At 36.6% G+C, this 17,829-nt stretch overlaps 1 protein-coding gene across 1 annotated transcript in view; it reads left to right on the forward strand.

The window, feature by feature from the left end:
* Positions 1 to 17,829, forward strand: part of UBR5 (ubiquitin protein ligase E3 component n-recognin 5) — a 79,581-nt gene that overhangs the window by 54,826 nt on the left and 6,926 nt on the right. The window contains exons 34-54 of the mRNA XM_048939052.1: positions 469 to 708; positions 1,580 to 1,703; positions 2,390 to 2,501; positions 3,586 to 3,717; positions 4,607 to 4,864; positions 5,239 to 5,507; positions 7,558 to 7,769; positions 8,123 to 8,353; positions 9,564 to 9,637; positions 10,129 to 10,301; positions 10,401 to 10,514; positions 11,054 to 11,274; positions 12,928 to 13,048; positions 13,138 to 13,236; positions 13,522 to 13,765; positions 14,323 to 14,434; positions 14,955 to 15,099; positions 15,386 to 15,516; positions 15,744 to 15,804; positions 16,125 to 16,300; positions 16,652 to 16,736. Of these exons, the coding sequence (XP_048795009.1) occupies positions 469 to 708; positions 1,580 to 1,703; positions 2,390 to 2,501; positions 3,586 to 3,717; positions 4,607 to 4,864; positions 5,239 to 5,507; positions 7,558 to 7,769; positions 8,123 to 8,353; positions 9,564 to 9,637; positions 10,129 to 10,301; positions 10,401 to 10,514; positions 11,054 to 11,274; positions 12,928 to 13,048; positions 13,138 to 13,236; positions 13,522 to 13,765; positions 14,323 to 14,434; positions 14,955 to 15,099; positions 15,386 to 15,516; positions 15,744 to 15,804; positions 16,125 to 16,300; positions 16,652 to 16,736 (3,334 nt within the window). The remainder of the gene's footprint in view (positions 1 to 468; positions 709 to 1,579; positions 1,704 to 2,389; positions 2,502 to 3,585; positions 3,718 to 4,606; positions 4,865 to 5,238; positions 5,508 to 7,557; positions 7,770 to 8,122; positions 8,354 to 9,563; positions 9,638 to 10,128; positions 10,302 to 10,400; positions 10,515 to 11,053; positions 11,275 to 12,927; positions 13,049 to 13,137; positions 13,237 to 13,521; positions 13,766 to 14,322; positions 14,435 to 14,954; positions 15,100 to 15,385; positions 15,517 to 15,743; positions 15,805 to 16,124; positions 16,301 to 16,651; positions 16,737 to 17,829) is intronic.

A 17,829-nucleotide genomic window follows, 5' to 3' on the forward strand; every position in this document is an offset into this window, starting at 1 on the left:
TCAACATGATTTGATACTAATCACCAAGAGACAGAAACATTTGAATTAATTTACAGTCTACAGACAGCATTGTTTATTATGTGTGTACATCTGAACTGCATAATAGCTGCTGCTATCATGTAGTTTGTTAAGTTTACTTATTAACATAAATGCTGAACTTCCGTGTTTAAAACTTTAGGATTTTTGTTGGTAGGTTTTCTTAATCTAGTTGATTAAAAAAATGATAATAATAATACAGTCTATGGCTGTTTGTCAGTGGTAATTTAAACCTCCAGCCCTAATCTCGTTACTGAATGATGAGTGTTTTTAACTGACTTCACTAGCTTTGCATATATATGTACATACAGCATCACTATGTATTAAAGATAACTGTTTCAACTTTCTGAAAAAAATTAATACAAAGAATTTTTAAGAGATAACCTACTTAACTTTTTTTTTTTTTTTTTTAATTTTTTTTTTCCCCTCTAGCAATTTTATCCCACAGCCAATTGGAAAATGTAAACGTGTATTCCAGGCATTATTGCCTTATGCTGTTGAAGAGTTGTGTAATGTAGCAGAATCTCTAATTATTCCAGTCAGGATGGGAATTGCACGTCCTACGGCTCCCTTTACTCTAGCTAGCACTAGTATAGATGCCATGCAGGGAAGTGAAGAACTGTTTTCCGTGGAGCCTCTACCACCAAGACCATCATCTGACCAGTCTAGCAGGTAAAGCTCGCTGTTTGTTTTCAGAGAATGTTCAGGGTGGTTTTGTTGTTTACGTTATGTTTTACTGTTAGCATTTCACTAACAGGAAAGTGGTGAAGCTTTTTATTCCGGCCAAGCGTTTTGGAAGTACTTCCTATTGACAGATCTCTAAGTGATTTAGGTTGATAGTGATGTCCAGAGATCTTAAGTTATAACCCTGCTCCTTTTCCTGCCTGTACCCCCCAAAGTTCCCACTCAGGTTTTGTAAGATCACTCGGGCCATAGTCCATTTGGGCTCTGAATCTCTCCAAAAGTGGGAATTCCACACCATGTTTTGGTGCAATTTTTTCAGATTGGTAACTGCCCTAACTATGAAAACTCTTTAAAAATCTTATTTTTTTAATCTAACAGGAATTTCTTGTTTTAACTTTCAATAATTTCTTCCTGCTTTTCACTGTTTATCTCCGAAAAATACCAAAAAATATTTTTGCCAGCTTTTATCTGAATGTAATTGGTCTGCTGAATTTGGATGTATTTACACATGAAGCTTGGAGTTTCTCTTACTAGTTTAAAAGATTTTACTGGCTTTAGGTGTTCCAGTTATGCTAACTTACTGTTTCAGTTTGGCTTTGCTGTCAGCAAGTTATTTGGCTCCTATGCACCCATCTAGGAATAGAGTTGATCATACTTTCATGATAAAGCTACATAAGTTTGTTGTTTTTTTTTTTTTTTGCCTCTGTCTGCTTTTTGTCTAGCTATTTCATTGGGTTTTTACATCTCCTTTTTTAAAAAAACATATATATATCTGAAGTGTTGCTTTGTTTCTTAATGTTTTTTTGTTATAACACCTTCTCCTTCTTCCCCATTTTATTTATTTGTTTATTAATTAAAGTTCTAGCCAGTCTCAGTCATCCTACATCATAAGGAATCCTCAGCAAAGACGAATCAGCCAGTCGCAACCAGTTCGTGGCAGGGATGAAGAACAAGATGATATAGTTTCAGCAGATGTGGAAGAGGTCAGTTTTCTAATTATTTTACTTCCTAAGCATGGCACCTGATGCATTAGCATATGCTTTAACACCTGATCCAAAATCCATACATCAGGACCTCCAATTTGCAAAACTGAAACTATCTCCTCCGGTACTGTTGAGTTCATAAAATGCCATGAGCATTTTGCTTTCACAGAGCTTTGTAATCAACATTGTTTTGTATTCAACAGTAGTCTCTTCAGAGTATGAGATGTGCCTTGAGTTTGGCCGAATACGTCTTAGTCTACCAATAAATGCATCTGTAGTGTCAGTGTAGTAATTTTACACTGTATGAGAACTCCCCATTCAAACACTTTGAAGGTATATGGTTACTAAAGGATGGTAACTCTTCAATATATTGAAATGACTTGTAGGTTTTGTAGTCGGTTTTATCCTTTCAGCGTAAAAATCTAATATCCAAAGCTATTTCCTGTCTGTGGGCTTGGATTTATTTTGTTTTTAAGGTGCTGTGGCCTCAACTGTAAACAACCACTGTGGCTGAAAATTCATTTATGTCAATTCAATTCTGAGGCCATCTGAAATGTATTTCTGAAATGTGTTTTCTTTTTCAGTAGTTATTTATATCAAATGTTACACTTGTTTGTTTCTGAAAATACGTAAATCATCTTTTATAAGGAATTTATTGTAACATAAAATTAAAATACTCTTTCCAGGTTGAGGTTGTTGAGGGGGTAGCTGGTGAGGAAGACCATCACGATGAGCAGGAAGAACATGGTGAAGAAAATGCTGAAGCAGAAGGGCAGCATGATGAGCATGATGAAGATGGTATGTATAATGTACATTGTGCATGTTGCTGGTTAGGTTAACAAACTGTGCATCAACCACTAATGGTTGTGATCTATGAGACTGACATGAGCAGAGAGAACTAAAGGGCTTAGGAGATGATTTTAGGGTAAAATTATGTACAGTTCATATTAGGACCATGCGGAAGCATTTTTATTTTTCTTTATGCATAAGAAGAGAATATTGAAGTATCAAAAAATAAAGAAAAAATGTTTTGGTACCAACTTCTGTTTTACCTTTTGTATTTGCTGCTGCTGACTGTATTGGTGCAGTTTCTTACACAAACTCTTTGGTGGATTGAAAAATAATTTACTCTCAAATGGCTAATGATAAAGTAGTGGTTATAGCAGGTGTTTTCAAAAGGGTTCTGAAGCATCATGAGCTGGTTTTCAAATCAGTCATGTTACACTAAATTTTGGATCAAATTTTTAATAGATAAAATTAATTCAACTTTTTTGCCATTAATGTGATTACCTTGCATGAGTCATTTTGGGATTAGATAGCCCAAAGCTATGATAAAGAAAAAAATGACCACCTCTCTTACTGTGCCTTGTGTTTCCAGTCAGCTAATTTACAGGACAGGAAATGAATTTATTTGCTTGTTGAGGATGTAGAACGCTCAATCTTGAAACTTAAAATTGAATAGAACCTGTATTTTTAGTTAGGTTTACTTAGTTATTTTCCAGTTTCCAGATGTTTGTTGGATATTTGTTTGAAACAGCTTGTGGTAAATTGTCCTAATACACATATGGGAGAAGTCATGAAGTCTTTTGAGTTTAGTGATGCCGTGAATCCTTCAAGCCTTAATTTTCAACATGTGTGTGTTGAATGTATATGCACAGTATTGAGTGAGAAGGCCAGGGATTGCTAACTACTGGAAAATGAGAAAATAAGCTACAAGTATTGCTGCATATTTGCACTCTCTCTGTGCTCTTTCCCTGCATATCTGTTAGTTTTTGCTATAGCAAGAGGCTCTGGGTTTAGTTTAACGTCTTTGATCCACCACAGCCATTCTGTTTTTTTCTGTTTTTAAACATGAGATTTTTTTTTTATATTGTTTTTGTAGGCAGTGATATGGAGTTGGATTTGCTAGCTGCTGCTGAAACAGAAAGTGACAGTGAGAGTAACCACAGTAATCAGGACAATGCTAGTGGGCGCAGAAGTGTTGTCACTGCAGCTACTGCTGGGTCAGAAGCAGGTATGCCACATCATCTCGTGTTTCATCTAGCTGTTGAGGTATTAAAACTAAGTTACACAGGAGAAAGAAATGATAGTGGTTTCATTCAGCTTAACAAGGGTGGGGCTGTTTTCATCTTAAAAAACATTATCCTTCATGTTTGGATCTGGACTCTATCTGGCATTCCAAAGATGCCCTGGAGAAATTTACTTTGCAGTTAGATTGAGCAGAGCAAGAATTACCTGATTATGACATTTCATAACAAATACCTTTTCCTTGTAATCTTATTTTCCCTTTCTTTTTCCTCTTCACCCACCTTCTTCTCTCCCACCTCCATCTTTCCATTTTTCTTGTTTTTCCTTTGCTTTTCCTTTGCCAGTAGTTGGAAAAAGCTGTGCAGACATTTTCAGAACTTGTGCTAAAATTAGTCCTGTTTTCTCTACTCTTATGAAGCTTCAGCCTGTGTTAGTTAGCTAGAAATTATTTAGTATCGTGAAGGGCAATGAAGTGTTTTCACTCATTTTTAGTGTAGCAGTTAGCTGTGGTTTGAAAGAGAACGTGAAACTTGGCCAGTCATTTTAAGGCTTCTTTGAAAGAAACTGTTGTGCTGTCCAGTTTTGAAAGCCCAATTTTAGAACTCATTGCCTGGGTTCAGTGAAGTTTTTAAGAATTGAATTATTTCTTAATTTCTCTTCTGGAACTCGGATAATCTTAGTGGTTTGTTGTGAACCTGCTGTGGAAAATTTACAGTATGTCATAAGGATAACTTGTTAAATGAGCAGTTGTGGCATCTGAACTTTTATAGTATGTGTAGTTCTCATGAGAACATTTACAGTGATTACATGATATATGCATGTGTGTATACAGCTGTGGTTGTCAATTACTGCTCATTGCTTGTTTTCTTTAATAGGAGCTAGCAGTGTTCCAGCATTTTTTTCTGAAGATGACTCTCAATCAAATGATTCTAGTGACTCGGATAGCAGCAGCAGTCAGAGTGATGACATGGAACAGGAGACCTTCATGCTTGATGAGCCTCTGGAACGAACCACAAATAGCTCACATGCCACTGGTGCTGCCCAGGCACCCCGTTCGATGCAGTGGGCTGTACGTAATACCCAGAACCAGAGAACCACTAGCACTGCTCCTTCCAGCACATCAACCCCAGCAGGCAAGTATGAGCAAAATGCGTGTGTGAAAGTCAGTTAACTCGTGGCTTTACTCTCTTCTGTTTTCTTTTGTTTTCATAAGAATGAAATGTTATGTATTTCTTTCAGAAGGATAGCAATGATATGTCTTGACTGTTCCAGTTCTGGGCTTGAATTTAGCAAAAGGAGGGATCTAGTTTAGTTCTTGAGATGTTACTAACTACAGTAAGCGTACTTATAGTTCTTTTTTGTAGATAGTAACTTTTTAATAGGTATAGTTGTTAAGATCAGTAATATTTACAAGTTTTTTTCTTTCCTAGAAATGTTAATCATATTAGTCAATACATAAAATGCATGGCAAAGCTTACATTAATTAATGTCATACTTTTATATTTAGCGAGTTCAGCAGGCTTGATTTACATTGATCCATCAAACCTACGCCGGAGTGGTACCATCAGTACGAGCGCTGCAGCAGCAGCTGCAGCACTTGAAGCCAGCAATGCAAGCAGCTATTTAACTTCTGCAAGCAGTTTAGCACGAGCATACAGTATAGTGATACGACAGATATCTGACCTAATGGGGCTCATTCCCAAGTACAATCACTTAGTGTACTCCCAGATCCCAGCTGCAGTGAAGCTGACTTATCAAGATGCAGTTAACTTGCAGGTAAGAATATACTTATCTGCAAACTTTTGGATAATTTCAATACAGTGGAATTTTTTTCTGCGGTAGAATGATAGAATTGTTGAGGCTGAAAGGGACCTTTGGAGACTAGCTAATCCAAATTCACTGCAGTCTAAGTGGAGAAGGCTTTTGAGGACTTTGAAATTCTCCAAGAGAGTGAAAACTTCTCAACTAATCTGCACAACTTATTTCAGTGCCAGACAGATCTCACAGTGAAAACAGTCTTACGTTTAAGTGAGTTTTCCAAGTATTTCAGTTCGTGCCTGTTTCTCTCTGTCCATTCACTGGATACCACTGAGAAGGCTTTTTACCTTTTAATCAGGTAAAGAGTCATTAAGAGCCTACTGAGTCTGTTTCTTGAGGCTAAATTATACCAACTCTCCTGGGCTGCTCTTCTTTAAGAGAGAGCATAGATTGAAGTAGCTCTAGTTTTCTAGTCCCATTAAGTTGTTTGTATATTTATATTAATATTCTTGTTTGACCTGAGCTGTTGAGTCTCATAAAATATGAAAGTTAGCGAGGTCCAAATAATTGAGGTGAAGAATTTTGAAGATGTACTTGCTTGCTTTTGCTTCTTGCAGGGGCATAATCATCCCTTCCCTCTTATTACATATTTTTTGTACTCTGCTCTTGACTGTTGATCTTTGAAAGTAGATGTGAAATGCAAAATGCACCTTTAGAGAAATAATTGGAAGGGAGAATTAGTAACTGGCATGCATAGGCAGAAACTAGTCTCAGACACTAAAAATGTCTGAAGGAGGGACTTCAGTGTTTTGACTGTGTTTATAGGTTTGAATATGGGCATACTGTATAGAGGCAAATAATCTATACAGACTTTAGTACAGAAATCAGCTGTAAGAGTATTACCGCTGCTTTGGACAGTTCAGGAATTCAAGCAGTGAGTTTTTTTTTTTGCTGTTAGTAGTACTGTGTTCTGGGGTGTGGAAACAATGTAATTACTTGTAGTTGTGCCGTGAGGTATCTGTATTGGCTGTATTTTCATAGTGCAGTGCAAGGTTTTTGTTAGGGAGAGGATTGATGTGTAGATGTTCCTGTACTTCAGTGATTCCAGAATAAATATGTAGGGAAAGAACTAAGAGACCCCAGATTAACTACTGACGAGGCCAAAATAAATTTCTGTGCAGAAGATTCTTTGTGGGACAGTATTGTTCTGATTAGAGATGTTTTGCACTTGTTATGCCACAAGTGCACAGGAGTGTTGTCTAGCTGAAGCAGCGAGTAGTGTGTATTGGTCTGTGGAAGTCTGAGAGCTGAACTTGGAGTTAGAAACAGAAATATGGGTTGAGTTAGGGTTTTGTGTCTGCTGGATATAAGAAAATGCTTGAAGCATGAGGGATGATTTTAAAGACGAGAGTATAAAGAAGGTTTGTGTTGGATTTAAAAAAAAAAAAAAAAAAAAAAAAAAGGGGGTGGTAGGGGGGGAATGGAGGAGGGGTTAGGTAGAATAAAAACCAATATGGTGGAGTTAGTAAATGGCAAGAAAAGCAGGCTGCAGAGCTGGTTTTGGACCAAACGAGGAAAAGACTGAACTAGAAAGGGAAATCTTATACTCAGGCATAGATCTTTATGTAGGTCTTAATTCTGTCTTTATGGAATTAGTTGTGAGTGGTGAAGGCTGGGGAACAACATTCCAAGACGGGGACTGAAAAGCTACCAAAACAGTGGAAATTAGACCAAAAATTAGACCCCAGAATGTGTGCACCTGGGAGGTGCTGTGTGATCACAAGGTGAGAATTAGAAAAAGTGCCCGAAGAAAAGAGAGGAATGGTGAGAATGCTTTACAGACACCAGGCTAGTAAGTGATGAGACTGTACACCTAAGAAGTAAATCAGCTGTCTCACTAAAGATCTCAGGATTTTTAAATTTTTTCACTCCTTAATGGGCTTTTACAACCTCTTTGTGGGAGAAGTGATGTAAATGTGAAAGCTGTGGATGAGGGCTTATGTTGAAATTGCATTCTTATCATTTAAGTCTGTTGTTTGTAAAACTCACTAAATCTCATTCTGTGTAGAATTATGTAGAAGAAAAGCTTATTCCTACTTGGAATTGGATGGTTAGTATAATGGACTCCACAGAAGCTCAGCTGCGTTATGGTTCTGCATTAGCATCTGCTGGTGATCCTGGGCATCCAAATCATCCTCTCCATGCTTCTCAGAACTCAGCTAGAAGGGAAAGGATGACAGCCCGGGAGGAAGCCAGCTTAAGAACACTTGAGGGAAGAAGGTATGAAAATAGTCTGATTGCTAGATGTGGTGGAAGTGCTATTTTTTACAGTCAAATCTTTACATTCACAGACTTTTAAGGATTTACTTTGGTAACGTAGCAGTAGTTTTGATGTTTGCTTTTTGTGATGTTACAATTTAGTGTATTCTGATTTACTAGATTGGTCTCAAGTATTAACTGTTAGTAATATATTGCACTTGAGCCACTAGTGCATTGTGAAGCATGAAATGGTGATCATTACTCTTATCACACTTCTTTGAATTTTGACATCAGTATTTCAGATGCGGAGACTAACTTGGAAAGGATGCCTGTGCTGCCTAATTCCTTTGTATTCCTTTCTTTCCTTTCACCAGACGTGCTACTTTACTCAGTGCCCGTCAGGGAATGATGTCAGCACGTGGTGATTTCCTAAACTACGCGCTGTCTTTGATGCGTTCTCACAATGATGAGCACTCAGATGTTCTCCCTGTTCTCGATGTCTGTTCGTTAAAGCACGTAGCCTATGTTTTTCAAGCGCTTATTTATTGGATTAAAGCGATGAATCAACAGACAACATTGGATACTCCTCAGCTGGAACGGAAAAGGTATCAAGTCTGACTCATACAAACTAATTTTTGTAAACTTTGCACATGCCCCCATCTTTCCATCTTTGGAGGTGGTAATCAGCAGCTCAAACACTTACGTTTATCTGTATACGTAACTCTGAAAGGAACGCCTCCTATTTATTTCCATGGAAACTACAACAGATGCAAAGAGCACAGTATTACTAAGTGGTAGAGCAGATTTTCAGGTACAGAATGCTTTTTCAACATGGTTACCTCCATTACCTGTGTGCTTTTGCCAGTGATGAACAAAAGCAGGTATACCACACTTGTAAAACTCTGCACTTGTGGAGGCGACCCCGCTTTCACAGCTAGCATCATTGCTAGGATAGATGTTGCATCATTGCTAGGAAGATGTTGCCTCTACAACCCATCTTTTATTGGCCTGAATAATGGAAGTCATAAGGTGCCAAATCCAGACTATACTGTGGGATGATAAGGACTGTCCAGCCAAGATTGGCAGTGTCCTCCATGATCTTCAGACTGGTATGAGGCCTGTAATTATTGTGCTGTGATTGAAAGATTTTCTTCTCTGGCCTGACTCTGGCAGCTTGAGCCTTTAGCTTATCACAAGGCATCAGTCAGAGTTGGTTGAGATGGTTTATCTGGTTTCCAGGAAATCCAGAAGGACGTAATGAAATAGGAGGCAATATTTTGGACAGCCCTTGTAATTCCGGAACATATTTGAGAGTCCACGCACTGCCACAAATGAATACTAATCAAAGTTCTTGATCCTTTCTATAATACAGAAGAATCCATTTATCTAGTAAGAAATTCAGAAATGTGATAATTTTTATATATGATTGGCATTATTTTTTAGATTATCTAGTGTATTCTACACAAGTAAATATATTATGGACTATTATTCACCTGTAATTCTTCCCCTAATTCAAGGTTCCCAGTTTTTTTTTTTAATATTGGGGTAGTATTTAAAAAAGAATATACCTACTGATGCCTTAAGCTTTAACTTCAGCTCAAACTCTAGAGATGGTGAAATGGGGTAAATGTGTGAGTAATGTAGTGATTATGTAATGAAAAGTACTCTACAGCTCTGAACACCACCTCCTCATGAACAGCTCTACTTATTCACCAGTCATTGCAGAGTTATTATTTATAGCTTGCAGATATAACTCTTGTTTAGGTCTGGCTTTTTATTGACTTCTACAGCTGTAAATGCTTTTTATTCTTTTAGAACTCGAGAGCTTTTGGAACTGGGTCTTGACAATGAAGATTCAGAACATGAGAACGATGACGACACCAATCAAAGTTAGTTTACAGAAATGATCCCTTAGCATGCTAAAATACAACACTTTTGTAATGTTTTTGTCCCAATTAGCTAGTTGAGACTTTGAATAATTCTTTTTTATACTTGCTATTTCGTCTACTTTCTCTCAGAGCTGCAGTTTGTGCCCTTGAAGTTCTGTGCAATTTGCAGAATTCAAAATTTGAATTTGAGTTGAACTGTAACAGTTTTGATTTGTTGAAAATGTTTCTAAAAATAGTGAAGTGTGTGTAGAGGAGCAGTGCACATTCAGTAAAATTTGTTGCAGTAAGAGGTATAAAAATGACAGCTAAACAACTTAAAAAATAAAAATGGGTGGGGGTGGATCAGCAGAAACATCCTTAGAACTGTTGGGAGGTGGCTTGCATTCCTGCTCCTCCAGTCATATAGCTAAGAAGGATACTTAGTTCTTGATAATTTGTGTTCTTTTTGCTTTTATAACTGAAAATTGAAGTGGCATCTTTCTGATATTTAGGTGCTGCACTCAATGACAAAGATGACGACTCCCTTCCAGCAGAGACTGGCCAAAATCATCCATTTTTCAGACGGTCAGACTCGATGACATTCCTTGGCTGCATTCCACCCAATCCTTTTGAAGTTCCTCTGGCAGAAGCCATTCCCTTGGCAGACCAGCCCCACTTACTACAGGTGACACCAGAGATAGCATTCGGGAAGATAACTGAAATTTACTTTTTCTTTTCTAACTGAAGTATATTATTTACCCAGAATGCTTTTGTTAATTTTCAGCCAAATGCTCGCAAAGAAGATCTGTTTGGTCGACCAAGCCAGGGTCTGTATTCATCTTCTGCCAACAGTGGGAAGTGCTTAATGGAAGTTACAGTGGATAGAAACTGCCTCGAGGTAGATTTAAAGATTTTATTATTTTAAAGAACGCGATAATTTAAGCTAGTATCTTAATTCCCAAAAAAGATGCTTCAATTTATAGTATAAAATGTTGAGTAGCTTTCAGAACAGTAATTCAAAAGCACTTCAAGTGTGAAAACTTTTGACTTCTATTTTAATTTCTCCTTATGTTTTAGTTTTTTTGAAATGTAAGAATTTGTATAGTTTCTGATTAATAGCAGATTTCAGGCAATATTTTTAAAGGCTACAGTATGATCCATGTTAATTTTGAAATGCCAGTTGAGTAATGATTTATAATAAATATTACCATGTGGGGTAGATTTGACATGCCTACATTATGCCTACGGAACATTATGAAACAAGTATATGAAACATAAATGTAAAACAGGAAAACTGCATTTCCTATTTATTGAAACCAGTGAGTTTGTGTATTATCAAAGCAATTGCAGTTATTTTTCTGTGTTTTAAGAATGTGTTTCCTGAAAAAGCCTTTGCTTTCAATAAACTGTAATTAACTTTGACTTTTCCTTGTTTAGGTTCTTCCAACGAAAATGTCTTATGCAGCCAACTTAAAAAATGTTATGAGCATGCAAAATCGGCAGAAGAGAGAAGGAGAAGAACAAAATGTGCCTACAGAAGAATCTGAGAGTTCAAAACCAGGGCCTTCAGCTCATGACCTTGCAGCACAACTGAAAAGCAGCTTGTTGGCAGAGATAGGACTGACAGAAAGCGAAGGGCCACCTCTCACATCTTTCAGGTAGTTGGACTTAAAATTACTGTATGAAATGTTACTGAACTGATAAAAGAATATTTAGGATTCTAAAATCTTTTAAATTAAAATGGGTATCTTCGTTTGGATTGAATGTTTGTATTTAGTAGCTTTTAAATGAACAGTTGAACAGTCTCGAGGTCTGTGCAAACTACTAAAAATCCTTTACTACCTGACTTTCTTTTGCATACATAGTATGACTTATTAGTAAGCCATGTGGAAAATGGGAATTGACAGCCCAGAAGAGTGCGTTCCAAGCGGCAATGAAGTTGTGTGCTTTTGGAGTAATTATCTTTTTGAAGCAAGATTTGAATTTCAGCTGTGGCAGTGTTCTATTTTAGCAACTGTTAGCCAATGTAAATTTAACTTCTCTGTTTAAATCAGCATGTATTATAGGAGACAGATAATTTAATAAAGGCTTTATAAAGATTGGAAGGATTAGGGTAAGTTACCATTAAGTTATCATGGAGAGTAGGCACCCAGCTGAATTTCTTTCTATGAAATTCAAGTTGATTTGACTGGCTTCATAAAAATTACATGCGTAAGTACTTGTGAATATTTTAAAACCTAGAACCGCTAAAATTTGCAACTGGTACAACAATACACAAAATCCTCAGCCTCAGTAGAGGATTCTCGAGCACAGCTGTAGGAGCAAGGAGTTAGGAGTTATGTTTAGAAGATTGGGGATTACAACACAGAACTGAAAAGTACTGACTTAAAAATCTTAAGGTTTATAATTAGCGCTTCAGTATGAATGTCCAGTCTGCTCTTCCTGTTTAAAAAGGAGAGCTGTAATGCAGCTTTACATAAAAGGAGGAATGACATACAGAAAGTTTTTTTCATCTTTCTTTCACCTGTGGCACAAAATATGGGATAATGTCTCTTTTTCATGACCACATTGTGAGAAGAATTCTGAATTGAAAAAGTTAATTTGTCTAAATTACTGAAACTTCTTAGTCTGGAGACAATGTCTAAACTAAGTAGAGCTCACAACTTGTTCACTGGAGTGGAGGAGGAAAGACTCCATTATGTCAGTGTTTTTGATATTTTTCTCCTTGGTAAATCTGCTAGACTTTCACGTTCAATTCATTTTGAAGGCTTTTTTCCTCCATTGCAATTCTGCCAAGTTCTCCTACTCGTTCTTTGTTCATTCCAAATGCGTATCAAGTGATTAGCTCCTTCATATGCTAATACACAGTAACTGCTTAGCACAGTAGGCAAAAGCCATTTTTAACTGGCCACACTCTAGGGCATTGTAAGACTGGGCTCAGTGTGAATAATTCCACATATATTAAGCCAACTTGTATTGGTTGATCCTGTGTAGTACGTGGAAAGACCTCTCAAGAGGATTTATGATCAGATTATACCTTACTGTAGATAACAGGTTTTATTATTTAAAGTGTATGGTTTTATCTGTGGGTGCAGTGTAGAATGTTTTAACTCACATCTTACTTAGCTTGTAATCAAGTAATTAACACAGTTTTGACAATTTGAGCTCTACATGTTCCTCTAGAGTATAGTTGGGTGGTAGACCAGTTTGTCAGAAATCAAGAACTTACTTGGAGGCAAGATGTTACATAAAAGTAGAAGTACACCAAATGTATCTAAATTTAATTTTATTTTTTATCCTTCTTTTATCAGACCACAGTGTAGCTTCATGGGCATGGTCATATCTCATGACATGTTGCTGGGACGTTGGCGTCTTTCTTTAGAGTTGTTTGGTAGAGTATTCATGGAAGATGTTGGAGCAGAGCCTGGATCGGTATGTTCTTTTTAGTATGAAAACAATTACCTTTCCAACTACGTATGAACTTCTCTTATTCTGATTTCGGTTTTACTTTTTATTTTAAGATCCTGACTGAACTGGGTGGCTTTGAAGTGAAGGAATCAAAGTTCCGCAGAGAGATGGAAAAACTTAGAAACCAGCAATCCCGGGATTTAACGTTGGAGGTAAAAAATGTTAGTTGTTCTTCCAAATTTGTCTCATTAGAACTTGAACCATAAGACATTGCATTAACTTAATAGAAGAAGCTATATTTCAGAATCTGCAAGCAGTTGTCTTAAACCTTACTGTATGAACTCTGTTGCGATTACGGTGTAGTTTTTCATTATGTGTTTGGTATTTTTTGAATCTATGCAGAAGAGTCCAGATGCTTCCTTGTGAAGCTGAAGTTCTCTTGATATGATGATTGATAAAGAACAGGAAAAAAAAAAGTTTTTTCTTTTTTTCACTAGGTTGATCGAGACAGAGATCTTCTAATTCAGCAGACCATGAGGCAGCTCAACAATCATTTTGGTCGCAGGTGTGCCACCACTCCGATGGCTGTCCACAGAGTGAAAGTTACTTTTAAAGATGAGCCTGGAGAAGGCAGCGGTGTAGCACGGAGCTTTTATACTGCCATTGCACAGGCTTTTCTGTCAAATGAGAAACTGCCAAATCTAGATTGTATTCAGAATGCCAACAAGGGTACCCATACAAGTAAGTGAAATGCTGCAGTTAATTTATAGATAGTATTCATAAAAGCATCAAATGCTTTTTTTATATGTTGAAATGCTTGCTGTTCAGTCAGCATAGAAACTATGAAAACTGTGTATGTTATTTCTCTGAGGCAAGAAAATGGATTTTCTTGTTTTCAGAACAAGAAGTTGATGCTTTTCTAGAAATGAGTTCACTTTAGAAGTTCTTAGCTTTTTTTGAGCATCTTTTTCTCCAGTGGATTATCATGATTTTATGTCAAGATTTTACGTAGTGCAAACATTTAAGGTGACTGCTGTATCTGGCTTGTCACGAATATTTGTAAATGTTTTTTGAAATTGTATAAACTTTTGGGAGCTTTTTGCATTTGTAAGTTCATACAAACACTTCAGGTTCCTTTCTTAAGCTTGGCTGAACCTGGATCGCTACGTTAATGAGAGAACACTTCTTTCATGTCTTTCAAACTACATTTTGAAACTGCATCCTTCTTATAGTGAAATTTAGGACAGAGAGAGAAGTATAAAGATACTGAGGGTTATGGTTTTTTCCTCCTCCTTAAGGTCTGATGCAGAGATTGCGAAACAGGGGGGAGAGAGATCGAGAGAGGGAGCGTGAGAGAGAAATGCGCAGAAGTAGTGGCTTAAGAGCTGGTTCTCGGAGAGACAGGGATAGGTAAGTGATACATTTTGAGTTTGTCGGGGCTGATTTGTCAAATGGAATAACTGCCTGGGCTATCTTCAGAAGGATACTTCTGCTAACTCAAGTAAATGTCTTTTTCACTTTCAAGACCAAATTATATTGAATTTAAAGAAACAGCCAGATGTACTTCTTAAAAAAATTATGTAGTTGATATTAGTGTTGATAGATGGTCTCAACAGCATGCCATGAATCTCTCTGCTAAAACAATAAATAAAAAGCTTGTGTACCAGCATGAAGTTACGGGATGGTTTAGAAACAGTATTGTCATTGGTGGCACACTTACTGCTTCATCTGAAGTACTGATAGTATCAAAATATCTGTTTTATTTTTATTCTCTGATTCTGAATAACTCTCTACATAGCTATGAGAAATATTCCTGGTATAAAATCTAATGCTATTTAGAATTTTTGCGGGGGGGAAATAAAAAAAAAAAAAGTCCAGAGTATTTTTATTTCTTCTGAAATTAGTACAAACTGCTTTAACTTTTTTTAAGGGACTTTAGAAGACAACTTTCCATTGACACAAGGCCTTTTAGACCAGCTTCAGAAGGAAATCCTAGTGATGATCCTGATCCACTTCCTGCACACAGACAGGCGCTTGGAGAAAGGCTCTACCCTCGAGTGCAAGCAATGCAACCAGTATGTGTTAGCTAGTACATTAAATGATATGTCAAGTATCCCTGCATCATTTAATTGAAAAATTAATTTCCTAGTCAATTATTAACTTACCTGAACATAGTTGAACATGTATGCCTGCTTTGTATTCTTTAGGATATTCTTCAGGTTTTGCTTCTGTAATTTGTCATGTAGCCTGTGAGGTACCTTGTAATGCATTCTGTATTTTAAATCCTTAAACTTTCACAAAACTCTGTTTGAAAATGAGAGAACTGGCAGAGAATAGTAATGTGTCATTCTGTATCTCCAGGCGTTTGCAAGTAAGATCACAGGAATGTTGTTGGAATTGTCCCCTGCTCAGCTGCTTCTGTTACTAGCTAGTGAAGATTCCCTTAGAGCAAGAGTTGATGAAGCGATGGAACTCATTATTGCACATGGCAGGTAAAGTATTGAGGATTCTGTAAGCGGCAAAATCTGATTTTGTGGTTAAAGCACTTTGTACTGTGCTAAATTTAACTGATACATCTACCTTACTTATTGCTTTGTTCAAGACTTTTTTCCTTGGATAAGTGACTTGTTGACTTTGGTTTAATTGAATCTGCCTGGTTTCAGAATGTTTCTTATTGTGAAATTAAATCATCATTGGCCTTTGTTTTTTTCCTGTCAAGGGAGAATGGTGCTGACAGTATATTGGATCTTGGATTGCTAGACTCTTCAGATAAAGTGCAGGTAATGTACTGATGCTTAAATAGGAAGTTAGGGGAGATCCAGTTATCAGTTCTAGAAACTGGCTGAAGCCTTCTTTCATCATGCAATGAGAAGTTCTATGTAATTATCTTGTGGAGTTATCAAGAATATATCTTTATTCAGATAAAATTTTTTTTTTTGCTATTTGTTTATGCCTTTGAAAAGATTAAGTAGTAATCACTCAAAAATATAAAACATTGCCATTATAAAATGTAATGTTTGAGTTGGGTTGCAAGAGCTTGCTGAAGTGGCTTGGTAGCTAGAAGTACATTTGTGGATTACTATTCTGGCTTTCTGAACAGGAGAATAGAAAGAGACATGGTTCCAGCCGTAGTGTAGTGGATATGGAATTAGATGATACGGATGATGGGGATGATAATGCACCACTCTTCTACCAACCTGGAAAACGAGGTTTTTATACACCAAGACCTGGTAAAAACACAGAAGCGAGGCTGAATTGCTTCAGAAATATTGGCAGGTAGGTGATTAACTTACTTGTCTGGAAAAAAATGTAAAAGATGAGTATTCAAAGTACCAAGGAAGAGTGCTGTTGATGCAAACTGCAGAAACTTCATTTATACTTTATTTGCTCTGTATCTTGTGTGGGTGCTGAATAGTGGAGAATTTGCACACCTGGATGTTTCTCTTCATGTTATAATTCATCTTTTTCAACAAAGTTAAGGTTTTATACTGTAGAAAATACAATGTCCAAAATTTTCTTCTTTGGATAAATAGGACTCAAAGCTTAATTCTTATTTTAAATTTTTTAATTGAAATATCACCAATGTAACTTGTGTCACACTAAAACAAAAATCATGTTTATTTTCAGAATCTTAGGATTGTGCCTGTTGCAGAATGAGTTGTGTCCTATCACATTGAATAGACATGTAATCAAAGTTCTTCTTGGTAGAAAGGTAAGTTGATCATACAAATTTGAATTTTATTTATTCATGTAGAAACTCATCTTCAACTGCTTTTTCTTCCTTGTGTGCGTTGACTAATAGAGTTAGTCCTGGAACTGTAAGTATGCTTTTAACTTGAAGAAGTTACTTTATTTTAGATAGTGAAATGAGTAGATCTGCTTGAAGTAGCTAGAAGGTGTTTGAGTAAGATGGAAGGATTTGCAATAGGTTATCTGTTGAGTTAACCCTAAGAGTGATGGCTTGAAGAGGTGCGGTTGGACTGTATCAACATCACATGTTACCCAAAAGGATTTTCCTACTTGATGGAACTAATTGAATTGGATTATAATTACAATTTTGTAATAATTTAAGTAATATAAGTGCAGGGATAAATTAATTCAGATTAATCGTAATCTAAAATTCAGCAAAAATGCCTTTACCTCCTGCTTCCCTCCCCACCTGCTCCCCAAAACACCTGGCACTTAATCCTGCACGTTTCATTCATTAGTTAAGAACATCATAAGATTTCTGATGCAAAAACTTAAGCCAAAGTTTGTTAATGTTGGCCTTCTGTAACAGAAAACAATTCTGATCACATAACCGATTACTCAATGTATGATCTTAAATAGTGTTAGTGACAAGAAGATATGTTGTCTCCACTGTACCTTCCAAGAGAGATTGCCCCTGAGGGTTTTCTTTTTGAATATATGTTTCTTCCAGTTAAATGTTCAGTGCACCCAAGGATATTTTAGTTGGTGAATAATGGATTACTTTTCTTTACAGCCTGCTAACACTCAAAGCAAGAAGCAGCAAAAAATAGGTGGTATTATACTAATTTTTGGAAGCTGCAGTATATGTCAGTCTTTAAACATATAACAGCAGTTATAAGTGGAGAATAGTCTTACAGTGTTTTGGAGCACTGATGCAAGTCGTTTCCAACTTCAGTCAGCCACCATCAAATCTGTACTGATCTATGTGATATGCAGAAGAATTTCTTAAAAACAAAGTCCCCTCATACCTCTCCAAAAACAAGAAAACAAACAGAAATCCACAAACCATTAAATTTCTTTATAAGATCTATGCCCATAATAGCAGAAAAGGCTTC

The sequence above is a fragment of the Lagopus muta genome, chromosome 3, assembly GCF_023343835.1.
Source record: "Lagopus muta isolate bLagMut1 chromosome 3, bLagMut1 primary, whole genome shotgun sequence".
Lineage (NCBI taxonomy): Eukaryota > Metazoa > Chordata > Aves > Galliformes > Phasianidae > Lagopus > Lagopus muta.